The sequence below is a fragment of the Lagenorhynchus albirostris genome, chromosome 2 (assembly GCF_949774975.1).
Source record: "Lagenorhynchus albirostris chromosome 2, mLagAlb1.1, whole genome shotgun sequence".
Lineage (NCBI taxonomy): Eukaryota > Metazoa > Chordata > Mammalia > Artiodactyla > Delphinidae > Lagenorhynchus > Lagenorhynchus albirostris.
The window spans coordinates 161,190,944-161,212,286 of NC_083096.1; the positions used below are offsets into that span (position 1 = coordinate 161,190,944).

Below are 21,343 nucleotides of genomic sequence, written 5' to 3' on the forward strand. Positions count from 1 at the left end.
TCTCATCTATATGAATTATATTTGAGATAACAATAATTAAAAATAAATAATTGAGCAAAAATCTAGATCTGATTCTGACACTCCTCTAGAGGTTCAGGCACTAGATCTGATTCAGACACTCCTCTAGAGGTTCAGGTTCAGGTTTCAGTAACTCCCCATCGCCTTATGAACAAGTTTAAACTCTCAGGCAGGCAGGCAAGCAGGCAGGCAGGTAGGCATTCAAGGTCCTTTGTCACCAGGCACCTCCTCCGGGAAGCCCTCGGTGGGGGAGAGCGTCCTCTGCCGGATACGGACGCCAGCACGCCTGGGGTACCGCCCTTTGCGTACCAACAGACTCCGCCCCTATCCCTCCCTCAGGGCTGCCCGCCTCACGTGTTCTCAGGCCCTTTACAGTTGGGGGTGGAACCCCGAGAGGTGGAACCCAGAGACCCCAGGTGAGAGCGCGTAGGTCGGTGGGGGACTGCCGGGTCAGGCCTGGGAACCTGACTGGAGTGTCTGTCAGACCCGGCCCGATGTGAGGCGGGGTTGGTCAGGAATTATGGGAATTAACGTCATTACGTGTCTGCTTGGTTCAGAGTGGTTTAAGGGCTGGGCTTTCTGTTGGGGAGAGAATCCCGGCTCTTCCACTTCTTATCTGCGCGTGTCCTTGGGCGAGTCACTGAATTTCACTTTCCTCACCTGTGGCTGCCAGCATGAAATGAAATAATGCACAGAAGTAACTAATTAGTAAATGATAACTGCTGTTATTATGGCCCGTTTAAGCAAAAGTGTGAACTCCCAGAGAGGGGAAGCCCTTAAAGGTGGCCGTAGCTGAACCCTGCTTGGAGACAGGCCTCCCCTCCCTCACCTGGGGTGCTTACATCAGTGGTACCTGGAGGTGCCACCTGTAAGGGAGGCAGCCTCCCAGGTTCCCACTGGCCTGGTGTCCTGAGTGGGCTGGCGGGTCAGACCCTCCGAGATGAAGTCCCTTTCTGTCTCCTCACAGGGCCTGCCTTCTTCTTGGGGCCCCTGTCGGTGGGCAGACATGTCCCAGGAGGCAGCTGCAGAGGGTGCCAGCACAGAGGAGCCCGTTCTCAGTCTCCACAACAGCTGTGGGCTCCTCCAGGAGGATGTGGCAGAAACCAGCTCCATGGTAGGCCTGGCGCCAGACCTGCCAGGAGGGAGCTCTGGGGCCCCAGTTTGGGTGGGCAGCAGGAAGAGGGTCCTCAGGGAAGAGGCTCAGCACGGTGCCAGCTCCCAGGTAGTGGGTGCTCCTGGGACTAGCCTGGAGGCCAAGGCCCACCTGGTGGTCCTGGGGCTGCAAGCTATGGGAGAGAGCCAGGATTCGGTGCCCGGCCCCAGGCTCCACATCCAGCTGCCCCCAGTGCCTGCCCACAGGAGGGCTCAGGCCTCCAAGAGGCTCCAGGTTACAATGCACGACATCTTAGCTGGAAGCTGGCCCAGGAATCTTTGTAGTGCGTCCGTGGGAACAAGACAGAAAAGCAGGAGGTCTGAGGCCCCCTCAGAGGATGAGGGAGCTGATGACTTCTTGTGGCTTGGTCAGAGCCCTGGTGGGGACAAGCCCCAGTCTGTGGGAGACTGCCCCCAAGGTGCTGACGTGGAGTCCTTGGGAGGCCCTTGCAGTCCTCTCTCTTGCAAGGACACTGGGTGTGGGCCTGGAGATTCAGGTGGAAGTTGGATGAGCTATGCCTCAGGGATTGAGAAGTTTGAATATTTGCCCACTGCAGAGGGCGGGACCCAGCCAGGCAGTCCCTGTGACCCTGTCAGGTCCCCACTGCCCAGTGGAGGCGAGTCCCTTCATCCAGCTGCCCGGGATCCTCCACAGAGCCCTGTACTGTGCCTGGGAGTGTCCGGAAAGGCTTCCACAGAGCAGCAAGAAGCCAGACACATCGTGGGGCCTGGCGGTGGTGATGGCCCTGCCACCTCACACAACCAGGAGGAGTTGGAGGTCAAGGCTCAGCCAGTGTCTGGGGGGATGCCAGGACAGGGACTCGCTGCTGCCCTGCAGCCTGTAGCCAGCAAGGCTAGCTCAGGCCCATGCATGGGGCAGAGAAGATCCAAGTGTGCTAAACAGTTGAGAAGAAGCCCGGTGCCCCATGCCCAGGACCAGGGCACTGACAGATGCCCAGACGACTCCAGCCAGAACCAGGCAGAGGAATCCAGCCCAGGAGACTGCCCCAAACTGGTAGGTTGAGTCTGAAAGGTTGAGATAGGAAGGGCATCATTATCTTTTGGAGTCAGTGAGTCCTGGATTGAAATCTTATCTCTGCCCACTTCCTTGTTGAGTGACCCTGGAATAGTTTTTAACCTGTTTCCTCATCTGTAAAAAGGGAATACTAATTCCAATTTAATGGGGTTTTTTTCATAGTATTTGCATATAACCTACACACATCCACATCCTATACTTTATTTTATTTTTTTAAATTTATTTAATTTTTTTTTTTTTTTTTTGCTGTATATGGGCCTCTCACTGTTGTGGCCTCTCCCGTTGCGGAGCACATGCTCCGGACGCGCAGGCTCAGCGGCCATGGCTCACGGGCCCAGCCTCTCCGCAGCATGTGGGGTCTTCCCGGACTGGGGCATGAACCCGTGTCCCCTGCATCGGCAGGTGGACTCTCAACCACTGCGCCACTAGGGAAGCCCTAAATTTATTTTATTATTATTTTTTGGCTGTGTTGGGTCTTTGTTGCTCCGCGCGGGCTTTCTCTACCTGTGGTGCGGGGGCTACTCTTCGTTGAGGTGAGCGGGCTTCTCATTGCGGTGTCTTCCCTTGTTGCGGAGCACAGGCTCTAGACGCGTGGGCTTCATTAGTTGCAGCACGGAGGCTCAGTAGCTGTGGCTCGCGGGCTCTAGAGCGCAGGCTCAGCAGTTGTGGCGCACGGGCTTAGTTGCTCCGTGGCATGTGGGATCTTCCCAGACTAGGGCTGGAACCCATGTCCCCTGCATTGGCAGGCGGATTCTTAACCACTGTGCCCCAATGGGGTTGTTTTGAGCAGCAGTCCCTAACCTTTCTGGCACCGGGGACCAGTTACATGGAAGACAATTTTTCCACGGACCGGGGTCAGGGGATGTTTTCGGGATAATTCAAGTGCATTACATTTATTGTGCACTTCATTTCTATTATTATTACATTGTAATATATAATGAAATAATTATACAACTCACCATAATGCAGAATCAGTGGGAGCCCTTAGCTTGTTTTCACTTGCCACTCACTGATAGGGTTTTGATATGAGTCTGCAAGCAATTGATTTGTTATGGTCTCTGTGCAGTCAAACCTCTCTGCTAATGATAATCTGTGTTTGTAGCCGCTCCCCAGTGCTAGCATCACTGCCTCAGCTCCACCTCAGATAATCAGGCATTAGATTCTCATAAGGAGTGCGCAACCTAGATCCCTCACATGCGCAGTTCACAGTAGGACTCATGCTCCTATGAGAATCTAATGCCACCGCTGATCTGACAGAAGGCGGAGCTCAGGCGGTAATGCGAGCAATGGGGAGCGGCTGTAAATACAGATGAAGCTTCGCTCACTCAGCCGCAGTTCACCATCTGCTGTTCAGCCTGGTTCCTAACAGGCCACAGACCAATACCTGTCTGTGGCCGGGGGATGAGGACCCCTGGTTTTGAGGGTTAAATGAGATGATGGTGTAAACTAACGTGCCTACCATAAGGCACAAGGTAAATCCATTTATGTTAAATTTGCTTTTCCTTGAGTGTTATAATAGCCTTATGAGACAGGCATTAGCCCTGTATTTCCAGATGGGGAAACTGAGGCTCAGAGAAGTTATCAAACTTCTCTAAGCTCACACAGCAAGGGAGGCAGTGCCTGGCTGTGTTCCCTGTATTCACTGCTTCCCTTTCCATTGTTCTTTTACTGATAGTAATATTGGTCATTTTATAAATAATCATAGCTAACATGTTTGTACACCAAAGGCAGAAGATGGCATTACCTGTGTTTGATGTATATTTCTCACATAGTTGAATTTTTATTTAAGTATTTGATTTACAATATATCATGTTAGTTTCAAGCGTACAGCATAGCAATTCAGTGATATATATATATATACACATATATATATACACATATATATGTATATATATTGTTTTTCAGATTCTTTCCCCTTATAGGTTATTACAAAATATTGAGTATAGTTAGTTCCCTGTGCTATACAGTAGGTCCTTGTTGGTTATCTATTTTATATATAGTAGTCGCATAGTTAAATGTTTATCACATTGATTGAATATGTATTCTGTGATAAGTGCTTTTGGTTTAGTCTTCACCTGAAGCCCAGAGAGGTAAGGTTATAGGCCCAAGGTCCCACAGCTGGTAAATGACAGAGCCAGGATGCAGACCCAGGCAGTCTGTCTGGAGAGCTTGCTGGGCTGCTTGCTTGTGCACATTCCCCGCTAGCATCACAGCAGTAATAGCAGCTGGCCTGCCTACCACGAGCTGGGTATATTCCCGAGCTCTTTATCTTCCATCTTCCTAACAACCATACGAGGTAGATGCTAATGATGTATATACCCATTTTAATGTTGTGGGCACTGAGGCTCAGACAGGTAAAGTGACTATGTCAAGACCAAACAACAAATTAGTAGAACTGGGATAGGAACCAATGAGCTGCCTGTGTGATTTACCGCTATTTGGTACTATAATTACGTTAGAAGTGCTATTACATTGTCTTTGCAAACATCACTCAAAAACATTAATTTTTAATAAAAAAAACTAATATGTGTTTATCGTAGAATATAAGGAAGAAATAAAAATCCCCATAATGCCAACATTCACAGCTATCTCCTGTTAACATTTTTTTTGTAATTGCAACAAGTTTTATTAATAATGTCAAAATTCTGTTAGAACCTAGTATATGTTAAGTTATAAGATACAGTTAATATTCTTTTTTTTAACATCTTTATTGGAGTATAATTGCTTTACAGTGGTGTGTTAGTTTCTGCTTTATAAGAAAGTGAATCAGCTATACATATACATACATCCCCATATACCCTCCCTCTTGCGTCTCCCTCCCACCCTCCCTATCCCACCCCTCTAGGTGGTCACAAAGCACCGAGCTGATCTCCCTGTGCTATGCGGCTGCTTCCCACTAGCTATCTATTTTACGCTTGGTAGTGTATATATGTCCATGCCACTCTCTCACTTTGTCCCAACTTATCCTTCCCCCTCCCTGTGTCCTCATTCAAGTCCATTCTCTATGTCTGTGTCTTTATTCCTGTCCTGCCCCTAGGTTCTTCAGAACGTTTTTTTTTAGATTCCATATATATGTTAGCATATGGTATTTGTTTTTCTCTTTCTGACTTACTTCACGCTGTATGACAGCCTCGAGGTCCATCCACCTCACTAAAAATAACTCAATTTCGTTTCTTTTTCTTTTTTTTTTTTTCTGGTACGCGGGCCTCTCACCATTGTGGCCTCTCCCGCCACGGAACACAGGCTCCGGACGCGCAGGCTCAACGGCCATGGCTCATGGGCCCAGCCGCTCCGCGGCATGTGGGATCCTCCCAGACTGGGGCACGAACCCGCGTCCCCTGCATCCGCAGGCAGACTCTCAACCACTGCGCCACCAGGGAAGCCCCCTATTTTTAGTTTTTTAAGGAACCTCCATACTGTTTTCCATAGTGGCTGTATCAATTTACATTCCCACCAACAGTGCAAGAGGGTTCCCTTTTCTCCACACCCTCCCCAGCATTTACTGTTTGTAGATTTTTTGATGATGGCCATTCTGACTGGTGTGAGATGATATATCTCATTGTAGTTTTGATTTGCATTTCTCTAATTAATGTTGTTGAGCATCTTTTCATGTGTTTATTGGCAGTCTGTATTTCTTCTTTGGAGAAATGTCTATTTAGGTCTTCTGCCCATTTTTGGACTGGGCTGTTTGTTTTTTTGATATTGAGCTGCATGAGCTGCTTGTAAATTTTGAGATTAATCCTTTGTCAGTTGCTTCATTTGCAAATATTTTCTCCCATTCTGAGGGTTGTCTTTTCGTCTTGTTTATGTTTTCCTTTGCTGTGCAGAAGCTTTTAAGTTTCATTAGGTCCCATTTGTTTATTTTTGTTTTTATCTCTATTTCTCTAGGAGTTGGGTCAAAAAGGATCTTGCTGTGATTTATGTCATAGAGTGTTCTGCCTGTGTTTTCCTCTAAGAGTTTTGTAGTGTCTGGCCTTACATTGAGGTCTTTAATCCATTTTGAGTTTATTTTTGTGTATGGTGTTAGGGAGTGTTCTAATTTCATTCTTTTACATGTAGCTGTCCAGTTTTCCCAGCACCACTTATTGAAGAGGCTGTCTTTTCTCCATTGTATATTCTTGACTCCTTTATCAAAAATAAGGTCACCTGGGACTTCCCTGGTGGTCCAGTGGCTAAGCCTCCGTGCTCACAATGCAGGGCGCCCGGGTTCGATCCCTGGTCAGGGGGCTAGATCCCACGTGCTGCAACTGAGAGTTTGCATGCCACAACTAAAAATCCCACGTGCCGCAACAAAGATCTTACACACAGAAACAAAGATTCCAAGTGCTGCAACTGAGACCCAGCACAGCCAGATAAATAAATAAATATTAAAAAAATATAATAAGGTGACCATATGTGTGTGGGTTTATCTCTGGGCTTTCTATCCTGTTCCATCCTGTTGACATTTTGATATATGTCCTTTCTTCCATTTTTTTCCTATGCATATAAGTCTTTTCTTTGCCTAGAAAGGGGATCATGCATGTCACAATTTATTTTTTTTAATTAATTAATTTATTTGTTTTTATTTTTGGCTGTATTGGGTCTTCGTTGCTGTGCGTGGGCTTTCTCTAGTTGTGGTGAGCAGGGGCTACTCTTCATTGTGGTGCACAGGCTTCTCATTTTCGTGGCTTCTCTCGTTGCGGAGCACGGGCTCTATATGTGCGGGCTTCAGTTGTTGTGGCACGTGGGATCAGTAGCTGTGGTGCACAGGCTTAGTTGCTCCACAGCATGTGGGATCTTCTCGGGCCAGGGCTTGAAGCCATGTCCCTTGCATTGGCAGGCAGATTCTTAACTACTGTGCCACCAGGGAAGCCCCATGTCACAATTTATAACTTGATTTTTTAGGTATTAAAAAAAATTGTTTTACAATGAATTTGTTAACACAGAGTGAGGAAATCCTGTTTAATACCTCCCGGCCCAATTGCCCTTTGTCTGCTGTTAATGATTAGCATCCTTCCAGTCTCCTTTTTATAACTCCTGTACATATATGAACATCCGTATATTGAAGGCACCTTTTTATATATAAGTAGGTTCATGCCATGCCTCATTGTTCTGGGACTTACACTTTAATTTTCAAGTGCTTTAGTATTCGAAGGTGTTTCCCAGTTGGCACATACAATTTTGCAAATCTGTGCTTTTCCTGAACCCTGCATCATAGCGGTCTACAGGCACTGCCAGGACCAGAGGATGGGCTGGGTCTTCCTCTTCTCATTTCCGACCACTGTCATGTAAGTTAAGAGCACAAAGCTCAGAGGCTGACAGATAGGCATTCAGTCCTGGCTTTGCCACTCTCTGAATGTGACCTAGGCAAGCGGCCTCACCTTTCTGAGTATAATTTCCTCATCTGCAAAATGGGGGTATTAAAAGTACTTACCTCATAGGGAGGTGTGAGGAGCAAACGAGATGACACATATGTGTGTTCAGTATTTAGCATAGTGCCTAGTACAAGAAGAAACTAAAAAATGTTGCCTGTTATTGATGTATACGATTTTGTCCTGCTTTAAGGACTGCCGGGGTGAACACTCCTGTGCATCTGGCTTCTCCCCATTTCAGATTATTTATTTGGGCCAGATGCCCGGAATTGGAATTGCTGGGTCTGCAGTGTTTTGAGGGGGTATTTGAGCTTGGTGGTGGAGCCAGGTTCCTGCCCACCTTGACTGGAAGCAGCCCACAGCTGCTGTCTCCTCCAGGCCCCATCGTTGACTCTGCGGCACAGCCCCATCATTCCACAGCTTCCCAAACAACCTGTTGCCACGGCAACTGGTGCCAGCTGAAGGAGAAGAATTGAGGCTGGGCTGTGACAGGGACGGGCAGGTGGTTGAGGACAGGGCTGAGTGGGGCGTGGGCAAGCATGGGCATAGTGCCCAGCTGATCTGCATCCCCTTTGAGGGCCCTGGCACCTTCTCCTGGAGGCAGCTTGGCTCGTGTCAGGGGCAGATAGACAGGTTCATGGTCAGGCTTTGCTTCTTACAACGGAGCGACTTTAGACGAGAGATGTCTCTTCTCTGAATCTTCTTGCCTCCTCTATGAAATGTGGGAATCAGCTGGGCCCCAGAACTGCTGGGAATCTGGTATGAGAGGCTGGCTGTGTTGTATTCTTTTGGTGTGAGATAGAGACTCTTAGAGGGGGGTGGGGAAGTTGGTTGAAGCGCCATTTTCTTCTCTATCTGATCCCCACGGGGGTCAGTTAGGTCTGGAGCCACTCAGCGGATGGGACAGCGGGGACGTGGGGAGGGCAGCTCTGGCAGTGTCCCCTGTTCTGCCTGTCACAGCTCGGGAGGCACACAGCTCCTCCGGCCCCACCTAGGCTCCCACGCTCAGGTACCCCGTCTGCAGCTACGAAGCATCAGGAGTTGTGAGAGGGAGGAGCATGTCTCCAGCAGATGGACAGCCTAAGAATAGCTCTTAAGTGCTTACTGTATACCAGGAGCTTCACATAGGTCATCATCTCATGTTTAATCCTCACAATAGCGTGAAAAGTCAGTGTTAATACCCTTGTTTTGCTGATTAAGAAAACTGGGATTCCGAGAAGCTAAGTGACTCACTCAAGGTCGTGCAATAAGTAAGCAGTGGAGTCAGGATTTGAATCCAGGCCTGTTCAGTTCCACTCTGTGCACTGAGCCAGGATGCTAAAGGCCTGGCTAAGGGATTTAGATTTTTATGGGGCTTTATTTGTTCAGCAAACAGGGAGTGCTCCTCCAGGATCTCAAAGTCCAGTGTGGGGAGACAAACAAGTAACCAGAGTTGAGATTCAGATTGACATCTAGCAGATTCTGGATACCCAGAGAGCAACTGAGTCTTCCCTAGGGAGGGGTGTGTGGGAGGGCTTGGAGGTAGGGTAGGGCACAGGAGGGGGCTGTGGGAGCTGGATCTGGGCAAAGGAAGTGGGTGTGCAGCAGGCAGAGAAGGTAGGAAGGGCATACTAGGAAGAGCGCAGAGCACATGCAAAAGTACAGAGACAGGGAGCAGCTTGGAGCATTGCAGGAGCAGAGCAGTAGGTGGGGTGGGGTCAAGAGGGGAGAAGGAAGGTGGGAAAGATCATCGAAGACAACATTGCTTAAAGGGAATTGGAGAGACTGAAGTCTGGTCAGGTACCGGGAGAGACTCTCTCAGGGGCAGGAGCCAAGGAAACTTAACAACATCAGAGTTTATAGAGAGAGCTTGCTGAGTCCCAGGCGCTGTTCTAAGAGCCTTGAATAATGATAATGATCTTTGCATTAACACTATGAGGTTGATACTTGTATTATCCCCATTTTACTGATGAGAAAACTGAGGCACAGAGAGGTTAAGTAACTTTCCCAAGTTCACACATATCCTAAGTATTGGCAGTAAGTATCCTATTGCACGAATATACCACAATTTATTTATTCCTTGACTCCACGTGGACATTTGGGTTGTTTGCAGTTTTTTGCTATTACATGTGGTGCTGCTATGATGAACAGTTTTGTATGTTTCTTGGTACATGTGGGCAAGAGTGGCTCCATGGAATATTCCTGGGAGTGGAATTGCTGGGTTATAGGGTATACACATATTCAACTTAAACAGTGCCAGATATTTTCTAAAATGGCTGAAAATAGTTTGTACTCCCACCAGCAGTGCAAAATTCCAGTAGCTCCACATCTTTACAAACACTTGATATTATCAGACTTCAATTTTTGCCAAAATAGAGATACGCTATGGTGTCTCAATGTTGTTTTAATTTTCATTTCCCTATTACTAAGAAGAATCTTTGCATGCATTCTGGTCACTTCTGGTTAAGTCTTGCCAAAAAAAATTTTTGGTTTTAACTTTTCCTTACTGATCTGTAGGAGTTCGTTACGTATTCTAGATACTCTTCCGTTGTCAGCTATATGTTTTGCAAATATATTCTCCCAAAGTGTGGTTCATATTTTGCTTTCCTTATGGTGTCTGTTGATGGGTAGAAATTCTTAATTATTAAAAATTGTTTTATTGCGGTAAAATATACATCACATAAAATATACCTTTTAAACCATGTTTAAGCGTACAGTTCAGTGACATTAAGTACATTCACGTTGTTGTGCAGTCATCACCACCATCCATCTCCAGAACTTTTTCATCTTCCCAAATAGAAATTCTGTACCCATTAAGCAATAACTCCCCATTCTCCCCTTCTCCCAGCCTTTGATAACCACTATTCTACTTTCTGTTTCTATGAATTTGACTATTCTTGGTACCTCATATAATTGAAATTGTACAATATTTGTCCTTTTGTGACTGACTTATTTCACTTAGCATAATGTCTCCAAGGTTCATGTTGTAGCATGCGTCAGAATTTCATTCCTTTTTAAGGCTGAATAATATTCCATTGTATGCCTTTACCACATATTGTTTATCCATTCATCTGTTAATGGACATTTAGGTTATTTCCAACCTTTTAGCCATTGTAAATAATGCTGCTGTGAACATTGGTATACAGATATCCAAGTCCCTGCTTTCAGTTCTTTTGTGTCTGTACCCAGAAGTGGAAGTTGAATTGAATTGGAATTAAAAAGAGGTAGAATTGCTGGAGAAATTCTTAAGTTTAATGTATCCTAATTTATATGTATCCTAATAGGTATAATCTTTTTAAGGAATCTCTTTCCTATCTCAAGGTCATGAAGATATTCTTCTATGTAGTGTTGTGTTTCCTTTCACACTTAGGTCTATAATTTGCCTGGAATTGATTTTGTGAGTGATATGGGGTATATCACTTTTTTATATGGATACCCAATTGTTTCAACACCATTTGCTGAAAATTCTGTCCTTCTCCAGTTATATGCAATGCCAGCCCTGTCATAAATCAAGTCTCCATATATGTGGGATTGGTTTTGTTCTCCCTATGCTCATCTTGTTTAAAATTTCTTTCCTTATGCATATATTTTATATTAATTATAATTAATAATGAATTAATTATAATATATAATTTAAATTAATTATTAATACTTCTTGATATCTAGCAAGAAAAGTCTCCCAATTTTGTTATTTTCAGGAGGATCTTTACTCTTACTTTTTTCCTCCTTCACATAAATATTACAATCAGCTTGTCAATTTCCACACTTGAAAAAACCTGTTGAGATCTTAATGGGAAATATACTGTACCTGTAAATCATTTTAAGCAGAACTAACATTTTTACAATATTGAGTCTTCCAATCGATGAACATAGTATATTCCTCCATTTATTTTGATCATCTTTATTGTTTTTCAATAAAGTTTTATACGTTCTTGCATATAAAAGTCTTGCATATCTTTTTCAGATTTATTCCTAAATACGGTATCTATATATAATATTTTGTTATGGAAAATTTCAAATATATGTAAAAGTAGATTGAATTTTAAGCAGGAGTTGGCAAGTTATCACCCACGCTTTGGTCACCTCAGCTGGTTTAGTAAATAAAGTTTTATCGGAGCACAGGCACAACTATTTGTTAACAAATTGTCCATGGCTGATTTCCTACCTCAGTGGCAGAGTTGAGTGATTGCAATGGAGACTGTATAGCCATCAAGCCTAAAATATTTTCTCTCTGGCTCTTCACAGAAAAAAATTACCAGCGCCTGGAATGAAATGTCTTGTACTCATCACCCAACTCTAGCAACCACGCATTATTTTCTCTAAAGGTTGACCATAATTCCTTAATATCAAATATTTGTTTAATATCCAAATTTCCAATAGTTTCATAAAGATGATAATTTATTTTTATACTTTGTCTTTTTAAAGTCAGGATTTAAGTAAAATCTACATGTTGCAGTTGATATGCCTTGTAAGCCTCTTTTAACGTATAGGTCTGTTTCCAATCTTGTTTTTCTTGCAGTCATTTTTGAAGAAACTAGGTTGTTTTTCCCGTAGCTTATTGCATCGCTGTGGTTATAGTGCAACCTGTTCCTCTGTCTTCTGTATTTTTTGTGAACTGGTGGTTAAACCTGGAGCTTTGATTAGATTTGGATTCAAAGTTTTGGGGCCAACTACTTTTTAGGTAGTGGTGTGGTCTTTCCATCAGAAAGCACATACGGTCTGATTTTATTTCTTTATGTTTTTATGTATTATAAAATGGTAACTTTTAAAAATTGCTGTTTCTAACTATTGATGGTATATAACATGCAATTGATTTTGCAGAAATCTTTTATTAATTTATATAATTTACCTATTAGGATTTTTTTTTGCTTTCTATGTAGGTAGTCATATAACCTGCAAATAATGAGAGTTTTGTTATTTCCTTTCCAATTCTTACATCTCCCCCACCCCCTTTCCTTACTGTGCTAGCTAAGACCTTTAGTATAATATTGAATAGAAGTAGTAATAGGGTAACAGGGAACTTTGTCTTGTTCTGGATTTCAAAGGGAATGTGGTCATCATTTCACCATGAGTGTGATGTTTGCTGTGTTTTTATATAGATACTTTATCAAGTTAAGGAAGCTCCCTTCTATTCCTGATTTGCTTGTTATTCTGAATGGACAGTACATTTTAAGAAGTATATTTTCTGCATTTTTTGATATAATATGATTTTTATTCTCTTACTAATGTTAATTTAATGAGTTGGGTTTTTAAAATATTAAGTCAATCTTGCATTTCTGGAATAAACCCCAAATTGATCATGTTATATCTTTTTTATGTTTTCTGAATTCATGTTGATAATATTTGGTTTGGAAATTTTGTATTTCTGTTGATGAGTTAACTGGCCTGAAATGATTTATTCTTATAGTGTATTTTGGTATTCAGTTTTGCAACCTCATAGAATGAATTGTAGAGCGTTTTCCCTTTTTCCATTTGCTGCAGTAATTTGTATAAAGTTGGAATTATTTGTTCTTTGAACATTTCGGTAGCATCACTGGTTAAAAAAAAGAAGTCTCGACTGGTGTTTTCTTTAGGGAAGATGATTCCTTCCCTACTGATTCAATTAATTCTGTGCTTATAGATTTATTCAGTTTAAAAAATTTTTTCCTTGAGTCAATTTTGGTAAGTTACATTTTTCTAGAATTGTATCCATTTAATCTGAGTTTTCAGATCTACTTGCATATTGGCATAAAGTATTGCACAATAGCCTCCTATCTTTTTAATACCTGTGCACTCATGATTACTCATTCTAAATATTGTCTTGTTGTCCTTTCCCTCTTTTCCTTAGGCAGAGAATTGTTTTTTTCTTTAGTCTTTTCAAAGACCTGATTTTTGGTTTTGTGGCTCCTCTCCACTATATGTTTGTTTTCAGTATCATCTTTCTTTCCATTTATTCTCTTATTTTTATAATATTTTAAGAATGATGCTTAGTTCATTAATTTTCTATCTTTTTCCTTTCTAATAGTCATTTAAAGTTCTAAAGGAACCTCTAATGATGATGTTAGTTCCATCCGCACACTCTAATATATGTCTTTCTTATTATCATTCAATTCTCAGTATTTCATAACTTTTATTACAATTTTTCCTTTGGCCTATGTGTTATTTATTTATTTTATTTATTTTTTGGCTGCATCGGGTCTTAGTTTTGGCACACGGGATCTTCATTGAGGCATGTGGGATCTTTCCTTGTGGCACATGGGCTTCTCCCTAGTTGAGGTGCGCAAGCTCAGTAGTTGTGGCACATGGGCTTAGTTGCCCCTCGGCTGTGGGATCTTAGTTCCCCAACCAAGGATCAAACCCACGTTCCCTGCATTGGAAGGTGGATTCTTTACCACTGGATTACCAGGGAAGTCCCTGGCCTATGTGTTATTTAGAAGTGTATTTCTTAATTTCCATTCATATGAGTTTCTTTCTTTACTTTCTTTCTCTATGTTTTTCTTTTTGTTATTGCTTTTTAACTTAATCATATTATGGTCTGAGAAAGTGATCTTTATCTGAGTCATCTGATGTGGTAGCCACTATACACTTGTGTCTACTGAGTACTTGAAAGTTGGCCAGGGGACTTCCCTGGTGGTCCAGTGGTTAAGATGCCGTGCTTCCAATGCAGGGGGCGTGGGTTCAATCCCTGGGAACTAAGATCCCACATGCTGCGTGGCACGGCAAAAAAAAAAGAAAGCTGGCCAGTCCAAATTGAGATGTACTGTAAGTGTAAAATACATACAGGATTTCAGTGACTTAGTCACTGAAAAAAAGAAATTAAAATTTCATTAATAATGTTTTTTATTGATTACAAGTTAAAATGATAATATTTTGGATGTTTTGAGTTAAGTAAAATATAAAATGAATTTCACTTGTTTCTTTGTACCTTTTTTAATGTGGCTAGAAAACTTAAAAATACACCTATGGCTCACATTTGTAATTAATTGGGCAGTGTTGGTCTAAAAAATACTAGTCTTTTGAAATTTGTTGATATTTGCTTTATGGCTCAGGTTGTGCTTAATTTTCATGTATGTTACATGTATACTTGAAAATAATGTGTATATTAAGAACAGTGTTCTATATATGTACACAGATTAAGCTTCTTCATTGTTTTCATTCAATCTTTTTTATCCTTACTGATTATTTTGTCAGCTAGATTTCGCAGTAGTTAGAGAAATACATTAAAATTTCATGCTACAGTGGTGGTTTTGTCTTTTTCCTCATAGCTTTGTCAATTTTTACTTTATGTTTTTTGAGATTATGTTATTAGACGCTTATACATTTAGAGTTGTTATAGCTTTCTGGTGAAATTGCTAATCTTTATGTAATGAGGTCTTTGCCTCTAATTATTTTTTGCCTTAAAGTTCGTTTTGTCTGAGACTCGTGTAGCTACAAAACTTTATTTTGGTTAGTATTTGCCCACTCACATATTACTCCATTTTTTTCTCTTAACCTTTTTGCATTGTTGTGTTTCATAAATAGGTTTTATAAGTGTCTTATAATTGGATTTCCTTTCTTTAAAGTTCTGATAATTTTTGCATTAATCTGAAATATTAGTCCATTTACATTTGTTGTAGTTATGATTTATTTGACTCTATTCCTACTGTCTTATTTTCTGCTTTGCATATATCCTGCATTTTCTTATACACTTTCTCCCTTTTATTACCTCCTTTTAGATTGATTACTTTTTCTTATTCCTTTTTATCCCTCTATGCCCTGTTTGTATTCTTTTGGTGGCTGTTGTAAAAATGTTAACACAAATACCTGACCTATCAAAGTATAAAGGAAGTTACTGTTTTTATCTTCCTCTGAAGTAATACGATGATCTGGGAGTGCTTTAGTTCCAAGCATGCACCTTCCCAATTTATGTGCTGTTGTTATCTAGTAAGTTGGTCCTAAGTTATTTTTTTAATCCCACAAATTACACAAATATTATAGTTTCATATAATCAGTGTTCGTTTAGATTTAACAACATAGTTATCATTTTCTTTGCTCAGAATTCCTCTCTACATCTCAGCTTTTATATCTGGGATCATTTTTCCTTCCTTCTGCCTCAAGTTCATCCTTTAACATTTTGTTTATTGAGAAAAATAAAATTATCAAGAAAAACAATAACTCTCTTGGTTTTCTCTATGATATCTTTATTTTTTATTTTAAACCATTTTTAAAATTGAAGTATAATTTACAATATTTCAGGTGTACAGCAAAGTGACTCAGTTCACTGAATCTGTTCTTTTTCAGTTTCTTTTCCATTATAGGTTATTACAAGACACTGAATATAGTTCCCTGAGTTACCCAGTAGGTCCTTATTGTTTATCTATTTTATATGTAGTAGTGGGTATATGTAAATCCCCAACTCCTAATTTATCCTTCCCCACCCCCGCTATCCCCTTTGGTAACCATAACTTTATTTTCTATGTCTGTGAGTCTATTTCTGTTTTGTAAATAATTTATAATATCTTTATTTTATCTTCATTCTCAAAAAATATTTTGTGTGGGTGCACAATTGATATTTTCCTTAAGCATATTGAAAATATTATTCTACTATGTTTTGCTTCCATATTACTATTGACAAGTTAGCTGTTAGTCTAACTACCATTCCTTTGTAGGTAGAATGTCTTTTTGTGAGAGGCAGGCATTACAGCGTTAGCGGTTAAAGGTGTGGCCTCTGGAATCAGACTGCCAGGATTTAAATCTTAGATCTTTGGTTTACTAGCTGTATGACACTGGGCAAGCTGATTAACCTCTCTGTGCCTCAATTTCCTCTTCTGTAAAATGGGGGCAATAATGGTACCAGTACCTAACTCGCAGGGTTGTGATGAGGATTAAGTGAACTAACAAGGAAAGCATTCAGAACAGTGGTAGCACATTTTCAGTGCTATTAAAGTGTTAGATTTTTTTTCCCCCTCTCAATGCTTTTAGGATCTCCTTTTTTTAAAAAATAAATTTATTTTATTTATTATTTTTGGCTGTGTTGGGTCTTCGTTGCTGCACGCGGGCTTTCTCTAGTTGCGGTGAGCAGGGGCTACTCTTCGTTGCAGTGCGCGGGCTTCTCATTGCAGTGGCTTCTCTTGTTGTGGAGCATGGGCTCTAGGTGTGCGGGCTTCAGTAGTTGTGGCTCGCGGGCTGTAGAGGGCAGGCTCAGTAGTTGTGGACACGGGCTTAGTTGCTCCGCGGCATGTGGGATCTTCCTGGACCAGGGCTCGAACCAGTATCCCCTGCATTGGCAGGCGGATTCTTAACCACTGCTCCACCAGGGAAGCCCAGGATCTCCTTATCATTGGTGTGGAGCAGTTTCACTATGATGTGTCTAGGTGTGGATTTACTTTCATTTAAACTTTTTGAAATTCACTGAGCTTTTTGAATCTGTAAATTGTCGTCCTGTAACAAGTCTAGAAAATTCTTAGCTGTCTATCTTCAAATACTCCCTCTGCTCAATTCTCTCCTCTCTCTTTCTGGAACTTTAGTTCCAGAGTGATATTAGTCCTTTCGCTCTAGCCTTTGTGTCTCTTTGATTGTGTTTCACGGTCTCTGTGTTGTAAATATTTTGTATAATTTCTTTAAGTCTATTTTCTAGTTCACTAGCTTATTTCAGCTGTGTCTAATATGCTATTAAACCTATATATTGACTTTTAAATTTTAATAGTTATTATTATCATATTTTTATTTCCAGAAGTCGTGTTTTGTGCCCAACCAAATCTGCCCTTCAGAGTATATATATATATATAATATTTTTAATACATATTTTTGCCCTTCACTCATATGTTCGACATTGCCTTTTATTTCTTTAAATATATCATACATAAATATGTTGTATTCTTGTCTGATAAGTCCAGTATCTAAAGCCTTTGCTGGTCTGATTCTGCTGCCTGTTGTTTGGGAACCTCATAACACTGGTATGTGGACCCCTGAGAACAGGGGCCAGTCAAAAGGTTTGAAACTGTGAAGGACTATTCTTAATCTCTTTCCTGTTTTCCCTCCCAGATGTCCCTTGTTTTCTCTCTGCCACCCCCTCCCCCCCATCTCAATTTACTTTTTTGAAAGGCTGATTCATTCCCATGGTTAAAAAAAAAAAAAAAAAAAGTGAAAAGTCTCCCTCCCAACTCCCAGTCCCTTTCCTATTGGAAGCCTCTGATATCCAGTTCTTGTGGATACTTCCAGAGATATTTCATGCAGATTCAAGCAAATACAATGAAAAAATCTTTCTCTTTTTAAAGCAAATGGTAGCACACTACACACATTGTTCTGAACTTGTCTTTTAATTTAAAAAGTATGTTTGTGCTTATAAAAGAGACACATGCTCATTCTGAGTAACATAAATACACAAGTGTCTACAAGTAGAAAGTGAAAATCCCCCTGGAATTTCATTCCCCAGAGATAACTTCTATTATGCATCTATAAATATATATTTACATAAATGGGTTTATGCAACACATACTGCTCCGTAACCTATTTCTTTCTTTTTCTCCAAACAATACAGCTTGACATCTTTCCATGAATCTTACCATATCTCTCAGTGCTTTCCACATAGCCCAGCAGTTAAATGCCTGGGCTTCGGAGTCAGACAGAACTAGGTTCTAGTTACTTAGTAGCTATGGGACTTTTCAGAGCCTCTGTCACTTAGTAGCTATGGGACTTTTCAGAGCCTCTCTGAGCCTCAGTTTCCTCATCTGTAAAATGGGGATGGAAATAGTACATAGTTCCTAGTGTTGTTCTGAGACCTTAATAAGATCATGTATGACATGCTTCTTCCAGGGTCAGCTGCTTTATAAGCCCTTGATGAATGGTAGTTTTTTATTACTACTCACTCTTTTTAATGGCCACTTAGAATCCGTAGTATGATATGTAACTATTTATTAACCATTACCCTTTTGATGGACACTGGATTGTACCCAATTTTTTTGTTGTTGTTATAAATGCCAACCCAGTGAACACTGAATGTACATCTTTCACCTTTGTGTGTATTTTCTTGTGAATTCCCTGCAGTGGGGTCACTGGGTCCTCTGAATTCTAATGTCTGTTTCTTCTTTCTCTCCGAGGAGGCAATGAAAATGGCCCATGGGGTGAAGCATGTGTATTACGTAGGTTTTTTCCTTTTTATTACTGCTGTTTTTTCTCTCTCTCCTGAGGTGTGGTGGGGTGGGAGGGGTCCTCCCCAGAGACGATCCCAGCCCCCTGCCCCAGCCTGCCCTCCTCCGGAGCTTCCTAGTACTCCCCGCTTCCTATGACGTGAATCTCAGACCTCTGTTTTCCCCCAAACCTTGGAACCTGACCATTCATGATCATTCATTCAAGGATTACTTTTTAGACCCATCTACTTTCAAAACAATTCCCTGTGGTTTGTAATAAATTAAAAGAATCAAAACACACTCAAATGGGTTAAAGTCTAAAGAAAGCAAGAAAAGGGGGAGGAGAAGGGGAAATCTTGTTACAACACCCCACCCCCCAATCCTGGAAAGGTACAACGTCTAGGCTTAAAGTTAATACTAAGCTTCCTGGCAGCCAATGCAAAAAGGGGAGCAGGAGAGATTCTATAGCTCATTAGAAGACCCAGAACCACTCTGCATCTTGAAATGGTCATGAAGGGGCTTCCTCTCAGGGGCAATAGAGGGGTGATCAGCAGGCTTTCAGAAGGGGTGTTGGACGTGTTCGCCACGTGGCTGTTTCAGGGCAAAAGGCAAGTCAGTGACCCTGGAAAAGGGGCATGACAGAGCTTTGAGGAAGAGAAGGTGGGTTCAGAACAGGATATGGCTCCCTGGTAAGATGTATCTCTGGTCAGAAGGGTGAGAAGGGTCTCAGTACAGGGTCCAGGTAACTCTGAACGTGGCTGGGAGTGAGAGGGGAAGCCGAGAGGATGGGAATGAAGACAGGCTTCTCTCCTGGGATGGAGGCCAGGCAGTCAGCAAACATTTATAGAGCCCTCCTCTGTGCCAGCCTTTTCTGGGCATTAGGAATACAATGGGGGCTAAGACGTACATGCTCCCTGTCCTCACGGAGCTTACAGTTCAGCGGGGAAGAGCGAGGACAGTAAACAATTGCAGGTGAGGTTAGTGCTCTGAAGGGCTCTTCTCCCCTGGCAGGTTGGTTCTGGGGCAGTGATCCACCTCCTGGGGGCCATCGGCTACGGCCAGGCAGGGGGGCTCCTGCCTCCGAAGCTGGAGGTTCTGGAGGACATGATGGAGGTCAACTCAGCCTCACCTGTCCAGAGGCCCAGATTGAAGGAAAGGCCCATGGCCCGGGGCCCCACGGGGTGCCAGGTACAGAAGATGTTCTTTACACTGGCAGGTCTCTTCATCCTGTTGGGAGAGGCACATGCACACCTGATTCGCAGAGATGGTGCTGCAGCCCAGAGAGACGCCGTGACTTGCACATGGTCACACAGAACGTAAAAGCCAGAGGCAGAGTTAGACCTCTGCTGGCTGGCCGCCCCCGGGCGGTGGTCTGTGCATTCCTTCTCCTGCACTGCAGAGTTCAGGAGCTTGACCGGAGCAGAGGAGGAAGGGAGGGGCTGGGCCTCCATGCATTTGGGGAGAGAGCAGTTGTTGGCCTTTGTTCCTGGCCACCCCTCATGTCCTGCCATCCCAAGATCCTCTAGCCACCTCCCTCAGGGGGGACAGCATGGGGCTCTGGTGGCCTCTCTGACCCCTTCCACCATCCGAGGAGTCATTCCTTTCTGCCCAGGGGCTCCACCTTCTTCTCCACATGCTCATTCTGTTGCAGGAGGGGGTTCCCGTTCAGGAGGCTGGTGCAGAGTGTCCGGGGGTGAGTGCTTCTGCCCTGGCCACGCGGCATCCCTCCCTGGAGCACGGGTAGGGGGAATGTGGGACTGGGGAGGTGACTGGGGAAGCAGGGTCCCCCTGGGGCTGGGAGGCTGCACCCGGGGACAAGGCCTCGGGTCCTCACCCCTCCCCTACAGTGTGGCCCAGTGGAGGCTGAAGAGGAGGAGCCTGGGGAGCAGGTGCGGGGAGAGGACTCAGGTGAGGGGCCGTGGAGGGTGCCCCTCAGCAGCCGTCTGTCTTCTAGGGACTGCTGAGCACGCAGGGGGCTCCCACCCAGCTCTGGGCCCCAGCCCCTGCGAAGACTCCTCTCCTCTCCCACCCGCAATCAGCCTGTAGTCCTTCCCCAATGGGGTGGGGACCGCTGGCTGCCTGGACTCGGCTCCCAGACAGACATCCTAGACGCCCTGGGTCTCTGAGGGTGGGACCCTTGCCTTGCCTGCCTAAGCCCCTCAGCATTGAGTCACCCCCTCCCCTTGCCCCTGAGCATCCACTGGGCGCCAGAGACTCTGTTTCCCCACAGCTCAGCTTCAGCCCCAACAGGAGAAGCTATCCCTGGATATTGGGGTACGGGGCACTGTGGTCCGTGCCATGCGGGAGGCGCTGTGGAGTCGGTAAGGCCTTGTTCCACGTTCCCTGACATCCAGGACATCCTGAAGGGCTGCCTTCACACACACCACCTCCCAGAGCTGTGCCGTGTTCTAAGGGCTTCTGTGTGTACGACTAACCCCATTTTATCCTGTGACGTCATTTGCCCGCACGTTTGAACCTGGGTCTCTCTGGCTTCAGGGTTGTGCTTTCTCATTAAGCCGCTGCAGCTCTCAGTGTCTGCTCAGGTCCTCGTGGATGTCGCCCACAGCAAATGCTTTCAGACACAGTGAGACTCTCAGAGATCTGAGCACAGAACTGTCATTTTACTAATGGTGAGACCAAGGCCCAGAGAGGACAGGGTTTTGCAAAGGTCACACAGCAAGTCAGTAGCAGATTCAGGGTTACATCCAAGGCCAGGGCTC

At 43.4% G+C, this 21,343-nt stretch overlaps 1 protein-coding gene across 1 annotated transcript in view; it reads left to right on the forward strand.

The window, feature by feature from the left end:
* Window positions 1-1,024: 1,024 nt before the first annotated feature.
* The window catches only part of SPOCD1 (SPOC domain containing 1), a 28,488-nt gene continuing 8,169 nt past the window's right edge, over window positions 1,025-21,343 (forward strand). Inside the window, 7 exon segments of the mRNA XM_060141951.1 lie at window positions 1,025-2,185; window positions 18,594-18,635; window positions 19,635-19,811; window positions 20,141-20,216; window positions 20,275-20,363; window positions 20,471-20,531; window positions 20,854-20,944. Of these exon segments, the coding sequence (XP_059997934.1) occupies window positions 1,025-2,185; window positions 18,594-18,635; window positions 19,635-19,811; window positions 20,141-20,216; window positions 20,275-20,363; window positions 20,471-20,531; window positions 20,854-20,944 (1,697 nt within the window).